The sequence below is a fragment of the Phasianus colchicus genome, chromosome 31 (assembly GCF_987193195.1).
Source record: "Phasianus colchicus chromosome 31, bPhaCol1.hap1.1, whole genome shotgun sequence".
Lineage (NCBI taxonomy): Eukaryota > Metazoa > Chordata > Aves > Galliformes > Phasianidae > Phasianus > Phasianus colchicus.
Genome location: NC_143466.1, coordinates 2,062,533 through 2,084,147, shown reverse-complemented (window position 1 = coordinate 2,084,147; position 21,615 = coordinate 2,062,533). Strand labels below are relative to the sequence as shown.

Here is a 21,615-nt window from a genome sequence, read left to right as displayed (position 1 = left end):
TATAGAACTCACACAGGTAACCCTGGCCCTATAGGAACTCACACGGGTAACCCTGGCCCTATAGGAACCCACACAGGTAACCCTGGCCCTATAGGAACCCACACAGGTAACCCTGGCCCTATAGAACTCACACAGGAAACCCTGGCCCTATAGGAACTCACACAGGGAACCCTGGCCCTATAGAACTCACACAGGTAACCCTGACCCTATAGGAACTCACACGGGTAACCCTGGCCCTATAGAACTCACACAGGTAACCCTGACCCTATAGGAACTCACACGGGTAACCCTGGCCCTATAGGAACTCACACAGGAAATCCTGGCCCTATAGGAACTCACACAGGGAACCTTGGCCCTATAGGAACTCACACAGGTAACCCTGGCCCTATAGGAACTCACACAGGTAACCCTGGCCCTATAGGAACTCACACAGGAAATCCTGGCCCTATAGAAATCACACGAGTAACCCTGGCCCTATAGAACTCACACAGGTAACCCTGGCCCTATAGAACCCACACAGGAAATCCTGGCCCTATAGGAACTCACACAGGGAACCCTGGCCCTATAGGAAGTCACACAGGTAACCCTGGCCCTATAGAACTCACACGGGTAACCCTGGCCCTATAGGAACTCACACGGGTAACCCTGGCCCTATAGGAACTCACACAGGTAACCCAGGCCCTATAGAACTCACACAAGAAATCCTGGCCCTATAGAACTCACACAGGTAACCCTGGCCCTATAGGAACTCACACAGGTAACCCTGGCCCTATAGGAACTCACACAGGAAATCCTGGCCCTATAGAACTCACACAGGTAACCCTGGCCCTATAGGAACTCACACAGGTAACCCTGACCCTATAGAACTCACACAGGTAACCCTGGCCCTATAGGAACTCACACAAGAAATTCTGGCCCTATAGGAACTCACACGGGTAACCCTGGCCCTGTAGGAACTCACACAGGAAATCCTGGCCCTGTAGAACTCACACAGGAAACCCTGGCCCTATAGGAACTCACAGAAGTAACCCTGGCCCTATAGGAACTCACACAGGAAACCCTGGCCCTATAGAACTCACACAAGAAATCCTGGCCCTATAGAACTCATACAGGTAACCCTGGCCCTATAGGAACTCACACAGGAAATCCTGGCCCTATAGGAACTCACACAGGTAACCCTGGCCCTATAGGAACCCACACAGGTAACCCTGGCCCTATTAAATCACACAGGTAACCCTGACCCTATAGAACTCACACAGGTAACCCTGGCCCTATAGAACTCAGACAGGAAATCCTGGCCCTATAGAACTCACACAGGTAACCCTGGCCCTATAGGAACTCACACGGGTAACCCTGGCCCTATAGAACTCACACAGGTAACCTTGGCCCTATAGGAACCCACACAGGAAACCCTGGCCCTATAGGAACTCACACGGGTAACCCTGACCCTATAGAACTCACACAGGTAACCCTGGCCCTATAGGAACTCACACAGGAAATCCTGGCTCTATAGGAACTCACAGAGGTAACCCTGGCCCTATAGGAACCCAAACAGGTAACCTTGGCCCTATTAACTCATGCAGGTAACCCTGACCCTATAGAACTCACACAGGTAACCCTGGCCCTATAGGAACTCACACAAGAAATTCTGGCCCTATAGGAACTCACACGGGTAACCCTGGCCCTGTAGGAACTCACACAGGAAATCCTGGCCCTGTAGAACTCACAGAAGTAACCCTGGCCCTATAGGAACTCACACAGGAAACCCTGGCCCTATAGGAACTCACACAGGAAATTCTGGCCCTATAGGAACTCACACAGGTAACCCTGGCCCTATAGGAACTCACACAGGAAACCCTGGCCCTATAGGAACTCACACAGGTAACCCTGGCCCTATAGAACTCACACAGGAAATCCTGGCCCTATAGGAACTCACACAGGTAACCCTGGCCCTATAGGAACTCACACAGGTAACCCTGGCCCTATAGAACTCACACAGGTAACCCTGGCCCTATAGAACTCACACAGGTAACCTTGGCCCTATAGGAACTCAGACAGGAAATCCTGGCCCTATAGGAACTCACACAGGTAACCCTGGCCCTATAGAACTCACACAGGGAACCCTGGCCCTATAGGAACTCAGACAGGAAATCCTGGCCCTATAGGAACTCACACAGGAAATCCTGGCCCTATAGGAACTCACACAGGGAACCTTGGCCCTATAGGAACTCACACAGGTAACCCTGGCCCTATAGGAACCCACACAGGGAACCTTGGCCCTATAGGAACTCACACAGGAAACCCTGACCCTATAGGAACTCACACAGGGAACCTTGGCCCTATAGAACTCACACAGGTAACCCTGACCCTATAGGAACTCACACGGGTAACCCTGGCCCTATAGGAACTCACACGGGTAACCCTGGCCCTATAGGAACTCACACGGGTAACCCTGGCCCTATAGGAACTCACAGAAGTAACCCTGGCCCTATAGGAACTCACAGAAGTAACCCTGGCCGTATAGGAACTCACACAGGTAACCCTGGCCCTATAGGAACTCACAGAGGTAACCCTGGCCCTATAGAACTCACACAGGAAATCCTGGCCCTATAGGAACTCACAGAAGTAACCCTGGCCCTATAGGAACTCACACGGGTAACCCTGGCCCTATAGAACTCACACAGGTAACCCTGGCCCTATAGGAACTCACACGGGTAACCCTGGCCCTATAGAACTCACACAGGTAACCCTGACCCTATAGGAACTCACACAGGCGCCTCTGATTTGGGTCTGGATGCATTCAGCGCTTCAAGCTCAATGTCTACATACGTGTACGCAATTAACCAGTAATTAATTAAAAGCCGAGCACGGCCCCTTTAAGAACCATCGGGGCTGGGGGGGAAGGGGGTGGGGCTACCGATCCCACGTGACCAGGAGGCGGGGAGGCGGACCGGAGTGAGAACTGCGTCTCAACGTCCGCCTCGAGGGTGGCGGCCGCGACGCGGGGCGGGGGGAGGGGGAGGGGAGAAAGCCGGGGATTTTAGGCGCGTTTCAAGCGATTAATTATCGACCGTTAATTATCTTTCTTTCCCTCTTTCCCCCCCCCTATTTAAAGCCTCTGTCCCCCCAACCCGCTATAACTTTCGGATGCCTGTTTTACCACATAAACGTAAGCACAGCCTCTTAATTGTTTAATTACCCCCCCCCGAAGGAAATACCCAAATAACGGAGGGGTCCCTATGGGTCCCTTTTTGGTCCCTATGGGTTTCTGTGGGTCCCTATGGGGTCCCTATGGGGTCCCTATGGGTCTCTATGGATCTTGGTGTGTTCCTATGGGTCCCTATGGGTCCCTATGGGTCTCTATGGATCTTGGTGTGTTCCTATGGGTCCCTATGGGTCCCTATGGGTCTCTATGGATCTTGGTGTGTTCCTATGGGTCCCTATGGGTCCCTATGGGTCTCTATGGATCTTGGTGTGTCCCTATGGGTCCCTATGGGGTCTCTATGGGTCTCTGTGGGTCCCTATGGGTCTCTATGGATCTTGGTGTGTCCCTATGGGGTCCCTATGGGGTCTCTATGGGTCTCTGTGGGTCCCTATGGGTCTCTATGGATCTTGGTGTGTCCCTATGGGTCCCTATGGGGTCTCTATGGGTCTCTGTGGGTCCCTATGGGTCTCTATGGATCTTGGTGTGTCCCCATCTGTCTCTATGGGGTCTCTATGGGGTCTCTATGGGGTCTCTATGGGGTCTCTATGGGGTCTCTATGGGGTCTCTATGGGTCCCTATGGGGTCCCTATGAGTCTCTATGGGTCCCTATGGGGACTCTTTGCCTCTCTATGCTTCCCTATGGGGTCCCTATGGGGTCCCTATGGGGTCCCTATGGGGTCCCTATGGGGTCCCTATGGGGTCCCTATGGGGTCTCTATGGGGTCTCTATGGGGTCTCTATGGGTCTCTATGGATCTTGGTGTGTCCCCATCTGTCCCTATGGGTTCCTATGGGTCTCTATGGGTCTCTGTGGGTCTCCACGGGTCCCTATGGATCTTGGTGTGTCCCCATCTGTCCCTATGGGTTCCTATGGGTCTCTGTGGGTCTCTATAGGTCCCTAGGTCCCTGTGGGATCCCTATGGGGTCGCTATGGGGTCTCTATGGGTCCCTATGGGTCTCTGTGGATCTTGGTGTGCCCCTATGTGTCCCTATGGGCTCCCTATGTGTCCCTATGGGGTCCCTATTGGGTCCTATGGGTCTCTATGGGTCGCTATTGGTCTCTATGGGTCCCTATAGGTCTCTGTGGATTTTGGTGTGCCCCTATGGGTCCCTGTGGGGTCCCTATGGGGTCCCTATGGGTCTCTGTGGGTCCTTATGGGTCTCTGTGGGTCTCTATAGGTCCCTGTGAGATCTCTATGGGGTCCCTATGGGTCTCTGTGGATCTTGGTGTGCCCCTATGGGTCCCTATGGGGTCCCTGTGGGTCCCTATGTGTCCCTGTGCGTCCCTATGGGGTCCCTATGGGTCCCTATGGGTCTCTATAGGTCCCTAGGTCCCTGTGGGATCCCTATGGGTCTCTATGGGTCTCTATAGGTCCCTAGGTCCCTGTGGGATCCCTATGGGGTCCCTATGGGTCTCTGTGGGTCCCTATGGGTCTCTGTGGGTCCCTAGGTCCCTGTGGGTCCCTATGGGTCCCTATGGGTCTCTATGGGTCTCTATAGGTCCCTAGGTCCCTGTGGGATCCCTATGGGGTCCCTATGGGTCTCTGTGGGTCCCTATGGGTCTCTGTGGGTCCCTAGGTCCCTGTGGGTCCCTATGGGTCTCTATGGGTCTCTATAGGTCCCTAGGTCCCTGTGGGATCCCTATGGGGTCCCTATGGGTCCCTATGGGTCTCTGTGGATCTTGGTGTGCCCCTATGGGGTCCCTGTGGGTCCCTGTGTGTCCCTATGTGTCCCTATGTGTCCCTGTGCGTCCCTATGGGGTCCCTATGGGTCCCTATGGGTCTCTATAGGTCCCTAGGTCCCTGTGGGATCCCTATGGGGTCCCTATGGGTCCCTATGGGTCTCTATAGGTCCCTAGGTCCCTGTGGGATCCCTATGGGGTCCCTATGGGTCTCTATGGGTCCCTATGTGGTCCCTATGGGTCTCTATGGGTCCCTGTTGGGGGGTGGGGTGGTGGGAGAGTGACTGGGTGTGGGGGGCATTGCCGTGGGGGTGGGGGGTGGGAAGTGAAAGCGAGAATCCCGTCTGCACGTTGGGAACCTAATTAGAAACATCGTTACCGAGGTTACCTGACGAATGCTTTCCCGCAAAGCTGCGGGAGGTTTTCAGTGTGCTAAACGACGCGGGTACGGCATTCGGAAGTATTGCAACGCTGTTCCCATAGGGACCCTTAGGGACCCATAGGGACCCCATCCCTTAGGGACCCCATAGGGACCCATAGGGACCCATAGGGACCCATAGGGACCCCATCCCTTAGGGACCCCATAGGGACCCATAGGGACCCATAGGGACCCCATCCCTTAGGGACCCCATAGGGACCCATAGGGGCCCATACAGATCCATAGGGACCCCATAGGGACCCCATAGAGAGCCATAGGGACCCCATAGGGACCCACAGAGACCCATAGGAACCCCATAAAGACCCATAGAGATCCATAGGGACCCATAGAGACCCATAGAAACCCTTAGGGACCCCAGAGGGATCCATAGGGACCCACAGAGACCCTTAGGGACCCCATAGGGACCCATAGAGACCCTTAGGGACCCATAGGGGCCCATACAGATCCATAGGGACCCATAGGGACCCCATAGGGATCCACAGAGACCCATAGGGACCCATAGGGGCCCATACAGATCCATAGGGACCCCATAGAGAGCCATAGGGACCCATAGGGACCCCATAGGGACCCCATAGGGACCCACAGAGACCAATAGGGACCTATAGATCCCATAGAGACCCATAGGGACCCATAGGGATCCATAGGGACCCACAGAGACCCATAGGGACCCCACAGGGACCCACAGAGACCAATAGGGACCTATAGATCCCATAGAGACCCATAGGGACGCATAGAGACCCATAGGGACCCACAGAAACCCATAGGGATTTATAGATCCCATAGAGACTCATAGGGACCCCATAGGGACCCCATAGGGACCCCATAGAGACCCACAGAGACACATAGAGACCCATAGGGACCCCATAGAGACCCATAGAAACCCTTAAGGACCCATAGGGACCCATAGAGAGCCATAGGGACCCATAGAAACCCTTAGGGACCCCATAGGGACCCATAGGGACCCACAGAGACCCACAGAGACTCATAGGGACCCACAGAGACCCATAGAGACCCACAGAGACCCATAGGGACCCCATAGAGACCCATAGAGAACCATAGGGACCCACAGAGACCCATAGGGACTCCATAGGGACCTGTAGAGAGCCATAGGGACCCATAGAGACCCATGGAAACCCTTAGGGACCCCATAGGGATCCATAGAGACCCATAGGGACCCCATAGGGACCCCATAGAGACCCATAGGGACCCCATAGAGATCCATAGGGACTCATAGAGACCGTAGAGACCCATAGGGACCCATAGAGACCCATAGGGACCCCGTTGTGGGGATGAAAAATCGCGCCGCTGGAGCTCTATTTTTTCACGTCACTTTGGTGGGAAAATAACAATAATAATTAATTACACAACTATTTCGTGTAATTATCCGCGCTGCAGCCCCTCGTTTTCCTTTCGCTCCGCTCCGTCGCTTCCAACGCAGCCGGAACGGATCCAAACGGCGCGCCGCCATTGGCTGAGCCCTTTCGGCGCGGACCAATCAGCGCGCGAGCTTTGGAGCCTCTCGTCAAGACTGAACCTCTCCTTTTCCAGCCAATCGGGACGCGCCGAATGGATCCTTCATTTGCATATTTCGCCTCCGGATCCCTGAATGTCACCTCTGTGTCCCCATGGACCCCAAAATGTCCCCACTGCCACCTCCTGTGTCCCCAAATGTCCCCTCTGTCACCCCCAATGTCCCCATGGACCCCCAAAATGTCCCCACTGCCACCTCCTGTGTCCCCAAAAGTCCCCTCTGTCACCCCCAATGTCCCCATGGACCCCAAAATGTCCTAATTGCTACCTCCTGTGTCCCCAAATGTCCCCTCTGTCACCCCCAATGTCCCCACAGACCCCCACGTGTCCCTCCTGTGTCCCCAAATGTCTCCTGTCACCCCCAGTGTCCCCATGGACCCCCTCGTGTCCCTCTTGTGTCCCCAAATGTCCCCTTCTCTTACCTCCCATGTCCCCACAGGCCCCCAAAATGTCCCCATTGCCATCTCCCGTGTCCCCAAATGTCACCTCTCATGTCCCCATGGACCCCAAAATGTCCCCACTGCCACCTCCTGTGTCCCCAAATGTCCCCTCTGTCACCCCCAATGTCCCCACAGACCCCCACGTGTCCCTCCTGTGTCCCCAAATGTCCCCTCTGTCACCCCTAATGTCCCCATGGACCCCAAAATGTCCCCACTGCCACCTCCTGTGTCCCCAAATGTCCCCTCTGCCCCCATACATACATGTGTCCTCCCCTATTTACATGTCCCCCGTACACACACGTGTGTTCTTCTCATGTCCGTGCCATGTGCACACGTGTGTGCCCCCTACACGTACCTGTGTGCCCACATATGACCCCCCCCCCACACACACGCGTGCCCACACGTGTTCCCTTATGCACACGTACACCCACATACGTGACCCCCACGCACACGTGTGTCCACGTATGGACACTCCCATGTACCTGTGTGCCCGTATACGAGCCCCCTGTGCACACGTGTACCATGTATGTTCCCCCGTGCACGCGTGTGTGCCCAGATATGTTCCCTTATGCACACATGTATGTCCACATACGTGCCCTTCATGCACACATGTATACCTATATGTTCCCCCCATGCACACATGTGCCCACATATGTGCCCCCCATGCACACATGTGCCCACATATGTGCCCCCCATGCACACGTGTGCCCACATATGTGCCCCCCATGCACACGTATACCCATATATGTGACCCCATGCACACGTGTGCCCACATATGTGCCCCCCATGCACACGTATACCCATATATGTGCCCCCATGCACACATGTGCTCACATATGTGCCCCCCATATACACGTGTGCCCACATATGTGCCCCCCATGCACATGTGTGCCCACATATGTGCCCCCCCATGCACAAGTATAGCCATATATGTGCCCCCCATATACACGTGTGCCCACATCTGTGCCCCCATGCACACGTGTGCCCACATATGTGCCCCCATGCACACGTGTGCCCACATATGTGCCCCCCATGCACACGTGAGCCCATATATGTGCCCCCAGGCACACATGTGCCCACATATGTGCCCCCCCATGCACACGTATAGCCATATATGTGCCCCCCATGCACACGTGTGCCCACATATGTGCCCCCCATGCACATGTGTGCCCACATATGTGCCCCCCATGCACACGTGAGCCCATATATGTGCCCCCATGCACACGTATAGCCACATATGTGCCCCCCCTGCACATGTATACCCATATATGTGCCCCCCATGCACACGTATGCCCACATATGTGCCCCCCATATACACGTGTGCCCACATATGTGCCCCCATGCACACCTGTGTCCACATATGTGCCCCCCCATGCACACGTGTGCCCACATATGTGCCCCCCCCATGCACACGTATAGCCAAATATGTGCCCCCCATGCACACGTGTGCCCACATATGTGCCCCCCATATACACGTGTGCCCACATATGTGCCCCCCATATACACGTGTGCCCACATATGTGCCCCCCATGCACACGTGTGCCCACATATGTGCCCCCCATGCACACGTGGGCTCACATATGTGCCCCCCCATGCACACGTGTGCCCACATATGTGCCCCCATGCACACGTGTGCCCACATATGTGCCCCCCATGCACACGTGAGCCCATATATGTGCCCCCAGGCACACATGTGCCCACATATGTGCCCCCCCCATGCACACATATAGCCAAATATGTGCCCCCCATGCACACGTGTGCCCACATATGTGACCCCCATGCACATGTATACCCATATATGTGACCGCATGCACACGTATACCCACATATGTGCCCCCCCTGCACACGTATACCCATATATGTGACCCCATGCACACATGTGCCCACATATGTGCCCCCCCTGCACATGTATACCCATATACGTGCCCCCCATATACACGTGTGCCCACATATGTGCCCCCCATGCACACATATACCCATATATGTGCCCCCCCCCGCACACGTGGGCCCACATACATGGGTATACATGTGCATAAGGGAACATACGAGCCCCCCACGCACACGTGTGCCCACATACGACTCCTTCTCCCCCCCCCCCCCAACTCACGGGGGTGAACCACACGTGCCCCCCCCTCCAATCCCCCCCCCACATCATTTCCCCCCATCTCCAGCCCCAATCTCCCCCCCATTTCCCCACTCATCTCTCCCCCATATCATCTCCCCCCCATCACCTCCCCCTCCCAATCACCACCTCCACCCCCATCATCACCTCCCCCCCCGCCCCATCATCACCTCCTCCCCCCCATCACCACTTCCTTCATCATCTCCCCCCATCTCCCCCATCACCACCACCTCCCCTGTCTCTTCCCCATCATCATCTCCCCCCCATCATCATCGCCTCCCCCATCTTCCCCTCCCCATCTTCCCCTCCCCCCCATCTTCCCCTTCCCCCATCTTCCCCTCCCCCCATCGCCTCCCCCCCATCTTCCCCTCCCCCCCATTGCCTCCCCCCCATCTCCCCTCCCCCCCATTGCCTCCGTCCCCCTCCATCTTCCCCTCCCCATCTCTTCCCCACCTCTTTCCCCCCTCCCCATCTCTTCCTCATCTCTTCCCCATCTCTTCCCCCCCCCATCTTCCCCCCATCTCTTCCCCCCCGTCTTCTCCCCCCCATCTCTTCCCCCCGTCTCTTCCCCCCCTCCCCATCACTTCCCCCCCCATCTCTTCCCCCCTCCATCTTCCCCTCCCCCATCTCTTCCCCCCTCCATCTTCCCCTCCCCCATCTCTTCCCCCCCCACCTCTTCCCCCCTCCATCTTCCCCTCCCCATCTCTTCCCCCCTCCATCTTCCCCTCCCCATCTCTTCCCCCCTCCATCTTCCCCTCCCCCATCTCTTCCCCCCCATCTCTTCCCCCCTCCATCTTCCCCATCTCTTCCCCCCCCATCTCTTCCCCTCCCCCATCTTCCCCATCTCTTCCCCCCCATCTCTTCCCCTCCCCCATCTCCCCCCCCATCTCTTCCCCTCCCCCATCTCCCCCCCATCTCTTCCCCTCCCCCATCTCTTCCCCCCTCCATCTTCCCCTCCCCCATCTCTTCCCCCCTCCATCTTCCCCTCCCCATCTCTTCCCCCCTCCATCTTCCCCTCCCCATCTCTTCCCCCCTCCATCTCCCCCCCCATCTCTTCCCCTCCCCCATCTCTTCCCCCCTCCATCTCTTTCCCCCCTCCCCATCACTTCCCACCTCCATCATCTTCCCCATCCCCTCCCCCCCATCATCATCTCCCCCCCATCTTCCCTCTCCCCATCATCACCTCCACCCCCCATCATCGCCTCCCCCCCATCTCCCCCCTCCCCCCCATCATCACCTCCACCCCCCATCATCGCCTCCTCCCCCATCTCCCCCCTCACCCCATCATCGCCTCCCCCCCATCTCCCCCCTCCCCCCCATCATCGCCTCCCCCCCAATCTCCCCCCTCCCCATCATCACCTCCCCCCCCATCATCATCGCCTCCCTCATTATCCTCTCCCCCCCATTATCCTCCCCCCCCCTCATTATCCCCCCCCCATCATCACCTCCCCCCCCCCTCCCCCCATCATCCCCTCCCCCCCCCCCCCCCCATCATCCCCTCCCCCCCCCCCCCCCCCAGCTCTCCCAGCTCTCTTTGCGACTCGTTAGGGTGGCTCTGAAAAGAGCCGTTTGGATTCTGCGAAGGCTAAAAAACAAGAAAACGGGGGAGGGGGTGGCGGTGGGGGGGGGGGGTCGGAACGAATCCTCATTTCCCTTTGTGCCCCTCGCTCTTTTTGGGCAGCAGCACAGCCTGGATGTTGGGCAGGACCCCCCCCTGAGCGATGGTGACACCTCCCAGCAATTTATTCAACTCCTCGTCGTTCCTCACCGCCAGCTGCAAATGCCGGGGGATGATCCTGGTTTTTTTGTTATCCCTCGCCGCGTTCCCGGCTAATTCCAAAATCTCAGCCGTCAAATATTCCATCACGGCCGCTAAATACACCGGAGCTCCGGCTCCCACCCTTTCGGCGTAATTCCCTTTACGAAGCAAACGATGAACTCGACCGACGGGGAATTGCAAACCGGCTCTGGATGATCGCGACTTGGCTTTAGAACGCGCCTTGCCGCCCTGCTTCCCTCGCCCGCTCATCCCCGCTCCGCCCGGCCGCCCGACTGCCGCCTCCCCGCGCCCGCGCTCCGCCTTTTATCCCGTCCCCGCGGATTGGAAGCGGCGCGATCGGATTGGTCGAGGCGCTCAGAGTCGGCGGACGCCACGCGCCAATGGCGGCGCGGCGTTTGGTAAGGGGGCGGGGAGGGAAGGGGTGGCCAATGGGAGCGCGGGACGGAGGTTATAAAAGGGGGAGGAGGGCGGCGCGCTTCCAGTTGGCGCTGCGGAAGCGCGGCGGTGGGGCTGCGGTTTGTCTCAGTGTTAAACGATTTTAACCAGTTTTGATGCCGGTTTTTCTCATTTTTAAGCGATTTTGACCAGCTTTGAGACGTTTCTCTCATTTTAGAATGATTTTGACCAGCTTTCAGATCGGTTTCTCTCATTTTTAATCGGTTTTAACCAGCTTTGAGACCATTTCTCTCATTTTTAATCGGTTTTAGCCAGCTTTGAGACCATTTCTCTCATTTTTAAGTGGTTTTAACCAGCTTTGAGACCATTTCTCTCATTTTTAAGCGGTTTTAGCCAGTTTTGAGACTGTTTTCTCTCATTTTTAGGCGATTTTAACCAGCTTTGAGACCATTCCTCTCATTTTTAAGCGATTTTAACCAGTTTTGAGACCGTTTCTCTCATCTTAAGTGATTTTTACCAGCTTTGAAGCCGTTGTCTCTCATTTTCAAGCGATTTTACCCAGCTTTGAGACCATTTTCTCTGATTTTTAGGCGATTTTAAGCGGTTTTGCGGCCATTTCCCCCACTTTTCCCCCTCCTCTTTAACCTGGAGGCGCTTCCTGAGCTGCTTTTATCCCCCTGCTCCAGAACAGCCGGCTCTGGATAATCGCGACTTGGCTTTAGAACGCGCCTTGCCGCCCTGCTTCCCTCGCCCGCTCATCCCCGCTCCGCCCGGCCGCCCGACTGCCGCCTCCCCGCGCCCCCGCTCCGCCTTTTATCCCGTCCCCGCGGATTGGAAGCGGCGCGATCGGATTGGTCGAGGCGCTCAGAGTCGGCGGACGCCACGCGCCAATGGCGGCGCGGCGTTTGGTAAGGGGGCGGGGAGGGAACGGGTGGCCAATGGGAGCGCGGGACGGAGGTTATAAAAGGGGGAGGAGGGCGGCGCGCTTCCAGTTGGCGCTGCGGCAGCGCGGCGGTGAGGCTGCGGTTTGTCTCAGTGTTAAACGATTTTAACCAGTTTTGATGCCGGTTTTTCTCATTTTTAAGCGATATTAACCAGTTTTGAGACCAGTCTCTCATTTATAAGCGATTTTCACCAGTTTTGAGACGTTTCTCTCATTTTAGAATGATTTTGACCAGCTTTCAGATCGGTTTCTCTCATTTTTAATCGGTTTTAACCAGCTTTGAGACCATTTCTCTCATTTTTAAGTGGTTTTAGCCAGCTTTGAGACCATTTCTCTCATTTTTAAGTGGTTTTAACCAGCTTTGAGTCAGGTTTCTCTCATTTTTAAGCAGTTTTAGCCAGTTTTGAGACTGTTTTCTCTCATTTTTAGGCGATTTTAACCAGCTTTGAGACCATTTCTCTCATTTTTAAGTGGTTTTAACCAGCTTTGAGTCAGGTTTCTCTCATTTTTAAGCAGTTTTAGCCAGTTTTGAGACTGTTTTCTCTCATTTTTAGGCGATTTTAACCAGCTTTGAGACCATTCCTCTCATTTTTAAGCGATTTTAACCAGTTTTGAGACCGTTTCTCTCATCTTAAGTGATTTTTACCAGCTTTGAAGCCGTTGTCTCTCATTTTCAAGCGATTTTACCCAGCTTTGAGACCATTTTCTCTGATTTTTAGGCGATTTTAAGCGGTTTTGCGGCCATTTCCCCCACTTTTCCCCCTCCTCTTTAACCTGGAGGCGCTTCCTGAGCTGCTTTTATCCCCCTGCTCCAGAACAGCCGGCTCTGGATGATCGCGACTTGGCTTTAGAACGCGCCTTGCCGCCCTGCTTCCCTCGCCCGCTCATCCCCGCTCCGCCCGGCCGCCCGACTGCCGCCTCCCCGCGCCCCCGCTCCGCCTTTTATACCGTCCCCGCGGATTGGAAGCGGCGCGATCGGATTGGTCGAGGCGCTCAGAGTCGGCGGACGCCACGCGCCAATGGCGGCGCGGCGTTTGGTAAGGGGGCGGGGAGGGAACGGGTGGCCAATGGGAGCGCGGGACGGAGGTTATAAAAGGGGGAAGAGGGCGGCGCGCTTTCAGTTGGCGCTGCGGCAGCGCGGCAGTTGGGATGCGGTTTGTCTCACTGTTAAACGATTGTAACCAGTTTTGATGCCGGTTTTTCTCATTTTTAACCGATATTAACCAGTTTTGAGACCAGTCTCTCATTTTTAAGCGATTTTGACCAGCTTTGAGACCAGTCTCTCATTTTAGAATGATTTTGACCAGCTTTCAGATCGGTTTCTCCCATTTTTAATCGGTTTTAACCAGCTTTGAGACCATTTCTCTCATTTTTAAGCGGTTTTAACCAGCTTTGAGACCATTTCTCTCATTTTTAAGTGGTTTTAACCAGCTTTGAGTCAGGTTTCTCTCATTTTTAAGCAGTTTTAGCCAGTTTTGAGACTGTTTTCTCTCATTTTTAGGCGATTTTAACCAGCTTTGAGTCAGGTTTCTCTCATTTTTAAGCAGTTTTAGCCAGTTTTGAGACTGTTTTCTCTCATTTTTAGGCGATTTTAACCAGCTTTGAGACCATTCCTCTCATTTTTAAGCGATTTTACCCAGCTTTGAGACCATTTTCTCTCATTTTTAGGCGATTTTAAGCGGTTTTGCGGCCATTTCCCCCACTTTTCCCCCTCCTCTTTAACCTGGAGGCGCTTCCTGAGCTGCTTTTATCCCCCTGCTCCAGAACAGCCGGCTCTGGATGATCGCGACTTGGCTTTAGAACGCGCCTTGCCGCCCTGCTTCCCTCGCCCGCTCATCCCCGCTCCGCCCGGCCGCCCGACTGCCGCCTCCCCGCGCCCCCGCTCCGCCTTTTATCCCGTCCCCGCGGATTGGAAGCGGCGCGATCGGATTGGTCGAGCCGCTCAGAGTCGGCGGACGCCACGCGCCAATGGCGGCGCGGCGTTTGGTAAGGGGGCGGGGAGGGAACGGGTGGCCAATGGGAGCGCGGGACGGAGGTTATAAAAGGGGGAGGAGGGCGGCGCGCTTCCAGTTGGCGCTGCGGCAGCGCGGCGGTTGGAGGTGTCGTTTGTGTCACTTTTAAACGGTTTTAACCAGTTTTGAGACCAGTTTCTCTCCTTTTTAGGCGGTTTTAACCAGCTTTGAGACCAGTTCTCTCATTTTTAAGCGATTTTCACCAGTTTTGAGACGTTTCTCTCATTTTGAAGCGGTTTTGACCAGTTTGGAGACCGTTTCTCTCATTTTGAAACGATTTTGACCAGCTTTGAGACCAGTTCTCTCATTTTTAAGCGATTTTGACCAGTTTTGAGACCGTTTCTCTCATTTTGAAGTGATTTTGACCAGCTTTGAGTCAGGTTTCTCATTTTTAAGCGGTTCTTATCCAGCTTTGAGTCAGGTTTCTCTCATTTTTAAGTGATTTTAACCAGCTTGGAGACCATTTCATTTTTAAGCGATTTTAATCAGCTTTGAGTCCGATTTCTCTCATTTTTCATCGATTTTAACAAGCTTTGAGAACTTTTCTCTCATTTTTAAGTGATTTTAACCAGCTTTGAGTCAGGTTTCTCTCATTTTTAGGTGATTTTAATCAGTTTTGCGGCCATTTTCCCCACTTTTCCCCCTCCTCTTTAACTTGTAGGCGCTTCCTGAGCTGCTTTTATCCCCCTTCTTCCAGAAACATTGCTTAAATAAATGCATTACAAAGCTTAGCCCGTTTTTTTTTCCCATTCTTTTCCTTTTTTTTTAATGTTAAAAATGGTTTTTACGCTCCCCCAATTCCCCAACACTGCAAAATTGAGCTCCTGTGTGGCATAAAGAAGTTTTTTCTTCACCTTTTCCCCCCCTTTCCTAACATTCAGCTCCTCCCATTCCCTCAGTGCTCAGAAATTTTGGATAAAGCGAATTCCCTCCCTTTTATTTCCCTTCCCCTCTCCTTTTTCTTCCTCCCTTTCCCCCCTTTTCCTGCTTTTTCTTCCCCCTTCCCCCATTTTTTACTTCCTTCCCCCTTTTTTTTCCTCCCCCTTTCCCCCTTTATTCCCCTTTTCCCCTTTTATTTCCTCTATTTCTCCCTCTTATTTCCCCTTTTCCCCTCTTTTCCCCCCCATTTTACCTCTTTTCCCCCTTTTTTCCTCCCCCTTTTCCCTTTTTCCTTCTTCCCCCCTTTCCTCTCTTTTACCATTTTTACCTCCTTTCCCCCTTTTTCTCCTTCATTTCCTCTTTTCCCCCTTCATTTCCCCTTTTCTTCCTCTTTTTCTTCCCCCCTTTTCCTGCTTTTTCCTCCCCTTCCCCCATTTTTACCTCATTTCCCCCTTTTTTTCCCTTCCCCTTTATTCCCCTTTATTCCCCTTCCCCCCTACTTTCCCCCATTTTTACCTCTTTTCCCCCTTTTTTCCTCCCCCTTTCCCCCTTTATTCCCCCTTCATTCTCCTTCCCCACTATTTTCCCCCTTTTCCCTTTTATTTCCCCTTTTCTTCTCTTTTCCCCCCATTTCTACCTCTTTTCCCCCCCTTTTTCCTCCCCCTTTCCCCCTTTATTCCACCTTTCCCCCCTACCCTCCCCCCACTTTTTACCCATTTTCCCTTTTTTCCCCTTGCTTCCCCTCCTTTTTCCCCGTTTTTATTTCCTCTTCCCCCCCTTCCCCCTTCTTTCCTCTTCCCCAACCCATTTTTCCCCCTTTCCCCCCATTTCTCCCCCACTTTTTCTCAATTTCTCCCCCTTTTCCTCCCCTTTATTTCCTCCTTCTCCCCAATTTCCCCCCATTTCCCCCCCACTCTCCCTCCTTCCCCCCCTTTTCTTGCCCTTTTCCCCCTTTATTCCCCTTTTATTTTCTCCCTTTTCTCCCTTTTCTTCCTCTTCCTCCCCTTTTTTTCCTTTCTGATTTCCCTCTTTCCCCCCCTTTTCCTTCCCATTTTCCCCCTTTTCCACCTTTTCCCCCATTTTGACATTTCTTCCCTTTCCCCCCATTTCCCCCCAATTCCCCCTTTTGCCTTTTTCTTCCCCCTTTTCCCTCCCCCCCCATTTCCTCCCCACCTTTCCCCCCCTTTTTCCTGCTTTTTCCCCCGTTTCCCCTCTTCCCCCCCCTTTTCCCTTTTATTTTCCTTTTTTCCCCATTACATCACATCCTCATCTCTTCTTATTCCCTCAACGTTGAGAAATATAGATTGAATGAAGGCATAAAGAAGTTCTCTCTTCTTTCGTTCTCCCTTTTTCTCTTCTTTCTTTCTTTCTTTCCTTCCTTCCTTCCTTCCTTCTTCCTTCTTTCTTTTCCTTCTCTGCTCCTTTCCTCCCTCCTTTTCCTTTTTCCCTCCCTTTCCTCCCTCCTTTTCCTTTTTCCCTCCCTTTCCTCCCTCCTTTTCCTTTTTCCCTCCCTTTCCTCTCTCCTTTTCCTTTTTCCCTCCCTTTCCTCCCTCCTTTTCCTTTTTCCCTCCCTTTCCTCCCTCCTTTTCCTTTTTCCCTCCCTTTCCTCCCTCCTTTTCCTTTTTCCCTCCCTTTCCTCCCTCCTTTTCCTTTTTCCCTCCCTTTCCTCCCTCCTTTTCCTTTTTCCCTCCTTTTCCTCCCTCCTTTTCCTTTTTCCCTCCTTTTCCTCCCTCCTTTTCCTTTTTCCCTCCTTTTCCTCCCTCCTTTTCCTTTTTCCCTCCTTTTCCTCCCTCCTTTTCCTTTTTCCCTCCTTTTCCTCCCTCCTTTTCCTTTTTCCCTCCTTTTCCTCCCTCCTTTTCCTCCCTCCTTTTCCTTTTTCCCTCCTTTTCCTCCCTCCTTTTCCTTTTTCCCTCCCTTTCCTCCCTCCTTTTCCTCCCTTTCCTCCCTTTCCTCCCTCCTTTTCCTCCCTTTCCTCCCTCCTTTTCCTCCCTTTCCTTCTCTCCTCCTTCTGTCCTTCCTTTCTTCTTTCTTTCTTTCTTTCTTCCTTTCCTCCTTTCCTTCCTTCTTCCCTTCCTCTTCCTTCCTCCTCCTTTCCTTCCTTTCTTTCCTTCTTTTCTTCTTTCTTTCCTTCCTTCCTTCTTCCTTTCCTTCTGTCCTTCCTTCTTCCCTCCTTGTCTTTCCTCCCTTTCCTTCCTTCCTCCCTTCTTTCCTTCCTTCCTCCCTTCTTTCCTTCCTTCCTCCCTTCTTTCCTTCCTTCCTCCCTTCTTTCCTTCCTTCCTCCCTTCTTTCCTTCCTTCCTCCCTTCTTTCCTTCCTTCCTCCCTTCTTTCCTTCCTTCCTCCCTTCTTTCCTTCCTTCCTTTTTTCCTCCTTTCCTCCTTCCCTTCCTTCCTTGTTTCTTCCCTTTTCTCCATTTTTTCTTTCCCATTTCTTTTTTCTCCCTTTTCCTTTTCTCTCTTTTTCTTTCTTCCCCTTCCCCTCCCTTTATCTTTCTTACCATTTTTCTTTCTCCCCCCCTTCTAAAAATCTTTTTCTCCTTTTTTCCCCTCTATTTCTTCCCCCTCTATTCTCTCTCCCTCTCCCCCTTCCTCTCCTCCATTTTCCTTCCTTTCCTTCCTCTTTTCCTTTCCTTTTCTCACCTCTTTCCTTTCTCCCTTTTCTCCCCCTCCTCCATTTCCCCCTTTTCTCTTTTTCCACTTCCTTTTTCCCCTTTTTCCTTTCCCTTTTGTTTCTCATTGCCCCTTTTTTTCCTTTTCCAACGTTCAGATGCTTCCCAAAGCGCACTTACTGTTTTTTTTTTTTTTTATTTAATTTAGATATCATAAAAGGGCAAAAATGACTTTTTCCCTCTTTTTCTCCCCCCTTTCCCCCCCCCTTTTCCCCCATTCCCCCCCCCTTTCCCCCTATTTCCCCCCCCTTTCCCCCCTATTTCCCCCCCCCTTTCCCCCTATTTCCCCCCCCCTTTCCCCCTATTTCCCCCCTTTTCCCCCTATTTCTCCCCCCTATTTTCCCCCTATTTTCCCCCTTTTCCCCCTATTTCTCCCCCCTATTTCCCCCCCTTTTCCCCCTATTTCCCCCCCTTTTCCCCCTATTTCCCCCCCTTTTCCCCCTATTTCCCCCCCTTTTCCCCCTATTTCCCCCCCTTTTCCCCCTATTTCCCCCCTTTTCCCCCTATTTCTCCCCCCTTTCCCCCTATTTTCCCCCTATTTCCCCCCCTTTTCCCCCTATTTCCCCCCCTTTTCCCCCTATTTCCCCCCCTTTTCCCCCTATTTCCCCCCCTTTTCCCCCTATTTCCCCCCTTTTCCCCCTATTTCTCCCCCTTTTCCCCCTATTTCTCCCCCCTTTTCCCCCTATTTTCCCCCTATTTTCCCCCCTTTTCCCCCTATTTTCCCCCCTTTTCCCCCTATTTCCCCCCCTTTTCCCCCTATTTCCCCCCTTTTCCCCCTATTTCTCCCCCCTATTTTCCCCCTATTTTCCCCCTTTTCCCCCTATTTCTCCCCCCTATTTTCCCCCTATTTTCCCCCTATTTCCCCCCCTTTTCCCCCTATTTCCCCCCCCCTTTCCCCCTATTTCCCCCCTTTTCCCCCTATTTCCCCCCCTTTTCCCCCTATTTCCCCCCTTTTCCCCCTATTTCTCCCCCCTTTTCCCCCTATTTTCCCCCTATTTTCCCCCCTTTTCCCCCTATTTTCCCCCCTTTTCCCCCTATTTTCCCCCCCTTTTCCCCCTATTTTTCCCCCCTTTTCCCCCCATTTCCCCCCCCTTTTCCCCCTATTTCCCCCCCCTTTTCCCCCTATTTCCCCCCCCTTTTCCCCCTATTTCCCCCCCTTTTCCCCCTATTTTTCCCCCCTTTTCCCCCTATTTTTCCCCCCTTTTCCCCCAATTTTTCCCCTATTTTTCCATTAACCCGCTTCCTATCAACACGAATCTACCGCAGCATTCAGCAGAAAACGCCGTTTTTCCTCTCCCACAACCGCAGCGTTTTCCTTCCTTTCGTTTTTAATTAACCCCGTCCTCCCTTAAGTCACTCATTAATTACACACCGCTCCCCCATTCTTCGCCATTCACCCACAAGCCCCGCCCCTCGCCACCAAGCGCTGCGAGCTCATTGGTCGAAACGCGAGCCCGCCGCCTTCCCATTGGTCCTCGGGGCAGCGGGAGGCGGAGCCTCTGTGCGCGCGGGGATGGAGAGGCGGGAAAAGGGGCGGTTCTCACTCCGGTCCGCCCCTCGGGGTATATAAGGCAGCTCCGCCCACCGCTCCGCTCAGTGTGGGGGCGGGCGGGGCCTTGAGCGGGGGGTTGCGCGTTGCGTTTTGGCGCTGCGTTCGGAACGCGGCGCCTTTTTCACCTCAAAATTCTTCAAAAACCTTAAAAAAAAAAAAATCCTCCCCCTCAAAAAAAAATTCCCGGCTCGACTCGGCGCTAAAACCGTTCGCTTCGTACTTTTGCTCCTTTTCTGTGCGCGGAGATGGCGCTTCCCCGCAACGCTTCGGAGCGGAGGAAAGAAAGAATCAGCATCAAAACCTTCAAACGACGGGAAGACGAGAAAAACAGGAAGATTTCAAACCCCCCCAAAAGAAAAAAAAAATCGCGGAGCTCTTCACGACCCTCCCGAAAGCCTTAGGTAAGAGCCCGGATAGCTCAGTCGGCAGAGCATCAGACTTTTAATCTGAGGGTCCAGGGTTCAAGTCCCTGTTCGGGCGGAACTTCTTTTTATCCCTCTTTCCTCCCTCGTCTCCCCCAGGCTCGAATCGTTCCCTACCCCCCCATTCCTCCTCCCCCCCCCCCCCCCGCCATTTTTTTCCTTTTATCGCCGCTCGGGGGCGGGGTTCTCTGGAGTCCCGCGGCGCTGCCCGCCCGGGCGGTCCCATGGTGTAATGGTTAGCACTCTGGACTCTGAATCCAGCGATCCGAGTTCAAATCTCGGTGGGACCTGAAGGGCCTTCCCCTTTTTTTTTTTTTAACTCTCCTTTTCTTCTCTTCTTTCCTTCTTCCCCCCTCCCTTTCTTCCTTCCTTCCCTCTCTCCCCCCCCTTCTGTCTTTCTTTCCCTCTCTCCCCCCCCTTCTGTCTTTCTTTCCCTCTCTCCCCCCCTTCTGTCTTTCTTTCCCTCTCTCCCCCCCTTCTGTCTTTCTTTCCCTCTCTCCCCCCCCTTCTGTCTTTCTTTCCCTCTCTCCCCCCCTTCTGTCTTTCTTTCCCTCTCTCCCCCCCCTTCTGTCTTTCTTTCCCTCTCTCCCCCCCCTTCTGTCTTTCTTTCCCTCTCTCCCCCCCTTCTGTCTTTCTTTCCCTCTCTCCCCCCCTTCTGTCTTTCTTTCCCTCTCTCCCCCCCTTCTGTCTTTCTTTCCCTCTCTCCCCCCCCTTCTGTCTTTCTTTCCCTCTCTCCCCCCCCTTCTGTCTTTCTTTCCCTCTCTCCCCCCCTTTCTGCCTTTCCTTCCCTCTCTCCCCCCCTTTCTGCCTTTCCTTCCCTCTCCCCCCTTCTGTCTTTCTTTCCCCTTCCCCCCCTTCCTTCCTTCCTTCCTTCTTTGCCTCCCCCCTTCCTTCCTTCCTTCCTTCCTTCCTTCCTTCCTTCCTTCCTTCCTTCCTTCCTTCCTTCCTTCCTTCCTTCCTTCCTTCCTTCCTTCCTTCCTTCCTTCCTTCCTTCCTTCCTTCCTTCCTTCCTTCCCTCCCCCCTTCCTTCCTTCCTTCCTTCCTTCCTTCCCTCCCCCCCTTCCTTCCTTCCTTCCTTCCTTCCTTCCCTCCCCCCCTTCCTTCCTTCCTTCCTTCCCTCCCCCCCTTCCTTCCTTCCTTCCTTCCCTCCCCCCCTTTCTTCCTTCCTTCCCTCCCCCCCTTTCTTCCTTCCTTCCCTCCCCCCCTTCCTTCCTTCCTTCCTTCCCTCCCCCCCTTCCTTCCTTCCTTCCTTCCCTCCCCCCCTTCCTTCCTTCCTTCCTTCCCTCCCCCCCTTCCTTCCTTCCTTCCTTCCCTCCCCCCCTTCCTTCCTTCCTTCCTTCCCTCCCCCCCTTCCTTCCTTCCTTCCTTCCCTCCCCCCCTTCCTTCCTTCCTTCCTTCCCTCCCCCCCTTCCTTCCTTCCTTCCTTCCCTCCCCCCCTTCCTTCCTTCCTTCCCTCCCCCCCTTCCTTCCTTCCTTCCCTCCCCCCCTTTCTTCCTTCCTTCCCTCCCCCCCTTCCTTCCTTCCTTCCTTCCCTCCCCCCCTTCCTTCCT

General features: G+C 53.9%; 2 protein-coding genes and 2 non-coding genes across 6 annotated transcripts; 3 read left to right on the top strand and 1 right to left on the bottom strand.

Moving 5' to 3' along the window:
* Nucleotides 1-11,060: 11,060 nt before the first annotated feature.
* On the bottom strand, nt 11,061-11,444 carry LOC116241782 (histone H2A type 2-B-like). Its single transcript, XM_031612306.2, has one exon. It carries the CDS (start codon nt 11,442-11,444, stop codon nt 11,061-11,063), a length of 384 nt encoding a protein of 127 aa, XP_031468166.1.
* A 15-nt stretch (nt 11,445-11,459) lies between these two features.
* On the top strand, nt 11,460-16,199 carry LOC149914253 (uncharacterized). 3 transcript variants are annotated; one of them, XM_090127621.1, is made up of 5 exons: nt 11,460-11,593; nt 12,283-12,499; nt 13,254-13,571; nt 14,299-14,520; nt 15,208-16,198. In XM_090127621.1, the coding sequence occupies exons 1-5, from the start codon at nt 11,576-11,578 to the stop codon at nt 15,216-15,218; spliced, it is 786 nt and encodes a 261-aa protein (XP_089983747.1). In that variant the 5' UTR covers nt 11,460-11,575; the 3' UTR covers nt 15,219-16,198. The 3 variants fall into 3 exon arrangements, with proteins under 3 accessions (XP_089983747.1, XP_089983746.1, XP_089983748.1); XM_090127620.1 differs by having other exon boundaries at nt 14,299-16,199; XM_090127622.1 differs by having other exon boundaries at nt 13,350-13,571; nt 14,299-16,198.
* A 3,851-nt stretch (nt 16,200-20,050) lies between these two features.
* On the top strand, nt 20,051-20,123 carry TRNAK-UUU (transfer RNA lysine (anticodon UUU)). Its single transcript has one exon. It is a non-coding gene; the product is annotated as a tRNA-Lys (tRNA).
* A 160-nt stretch (nt 20,124-20,283) lies between these two features.
* TRNAQ-CUG (transfer RNA glutamine (anticodon CUG)) lies at nt 20,284-20,355 on the top strand. Its single transcript has one exon. It is a non-coding gene; the product is annotated as a tRNA-Gln (tRNA).
* Nucleotides 20,356-21,615: the final 1,260 nt, after the last annotated feature.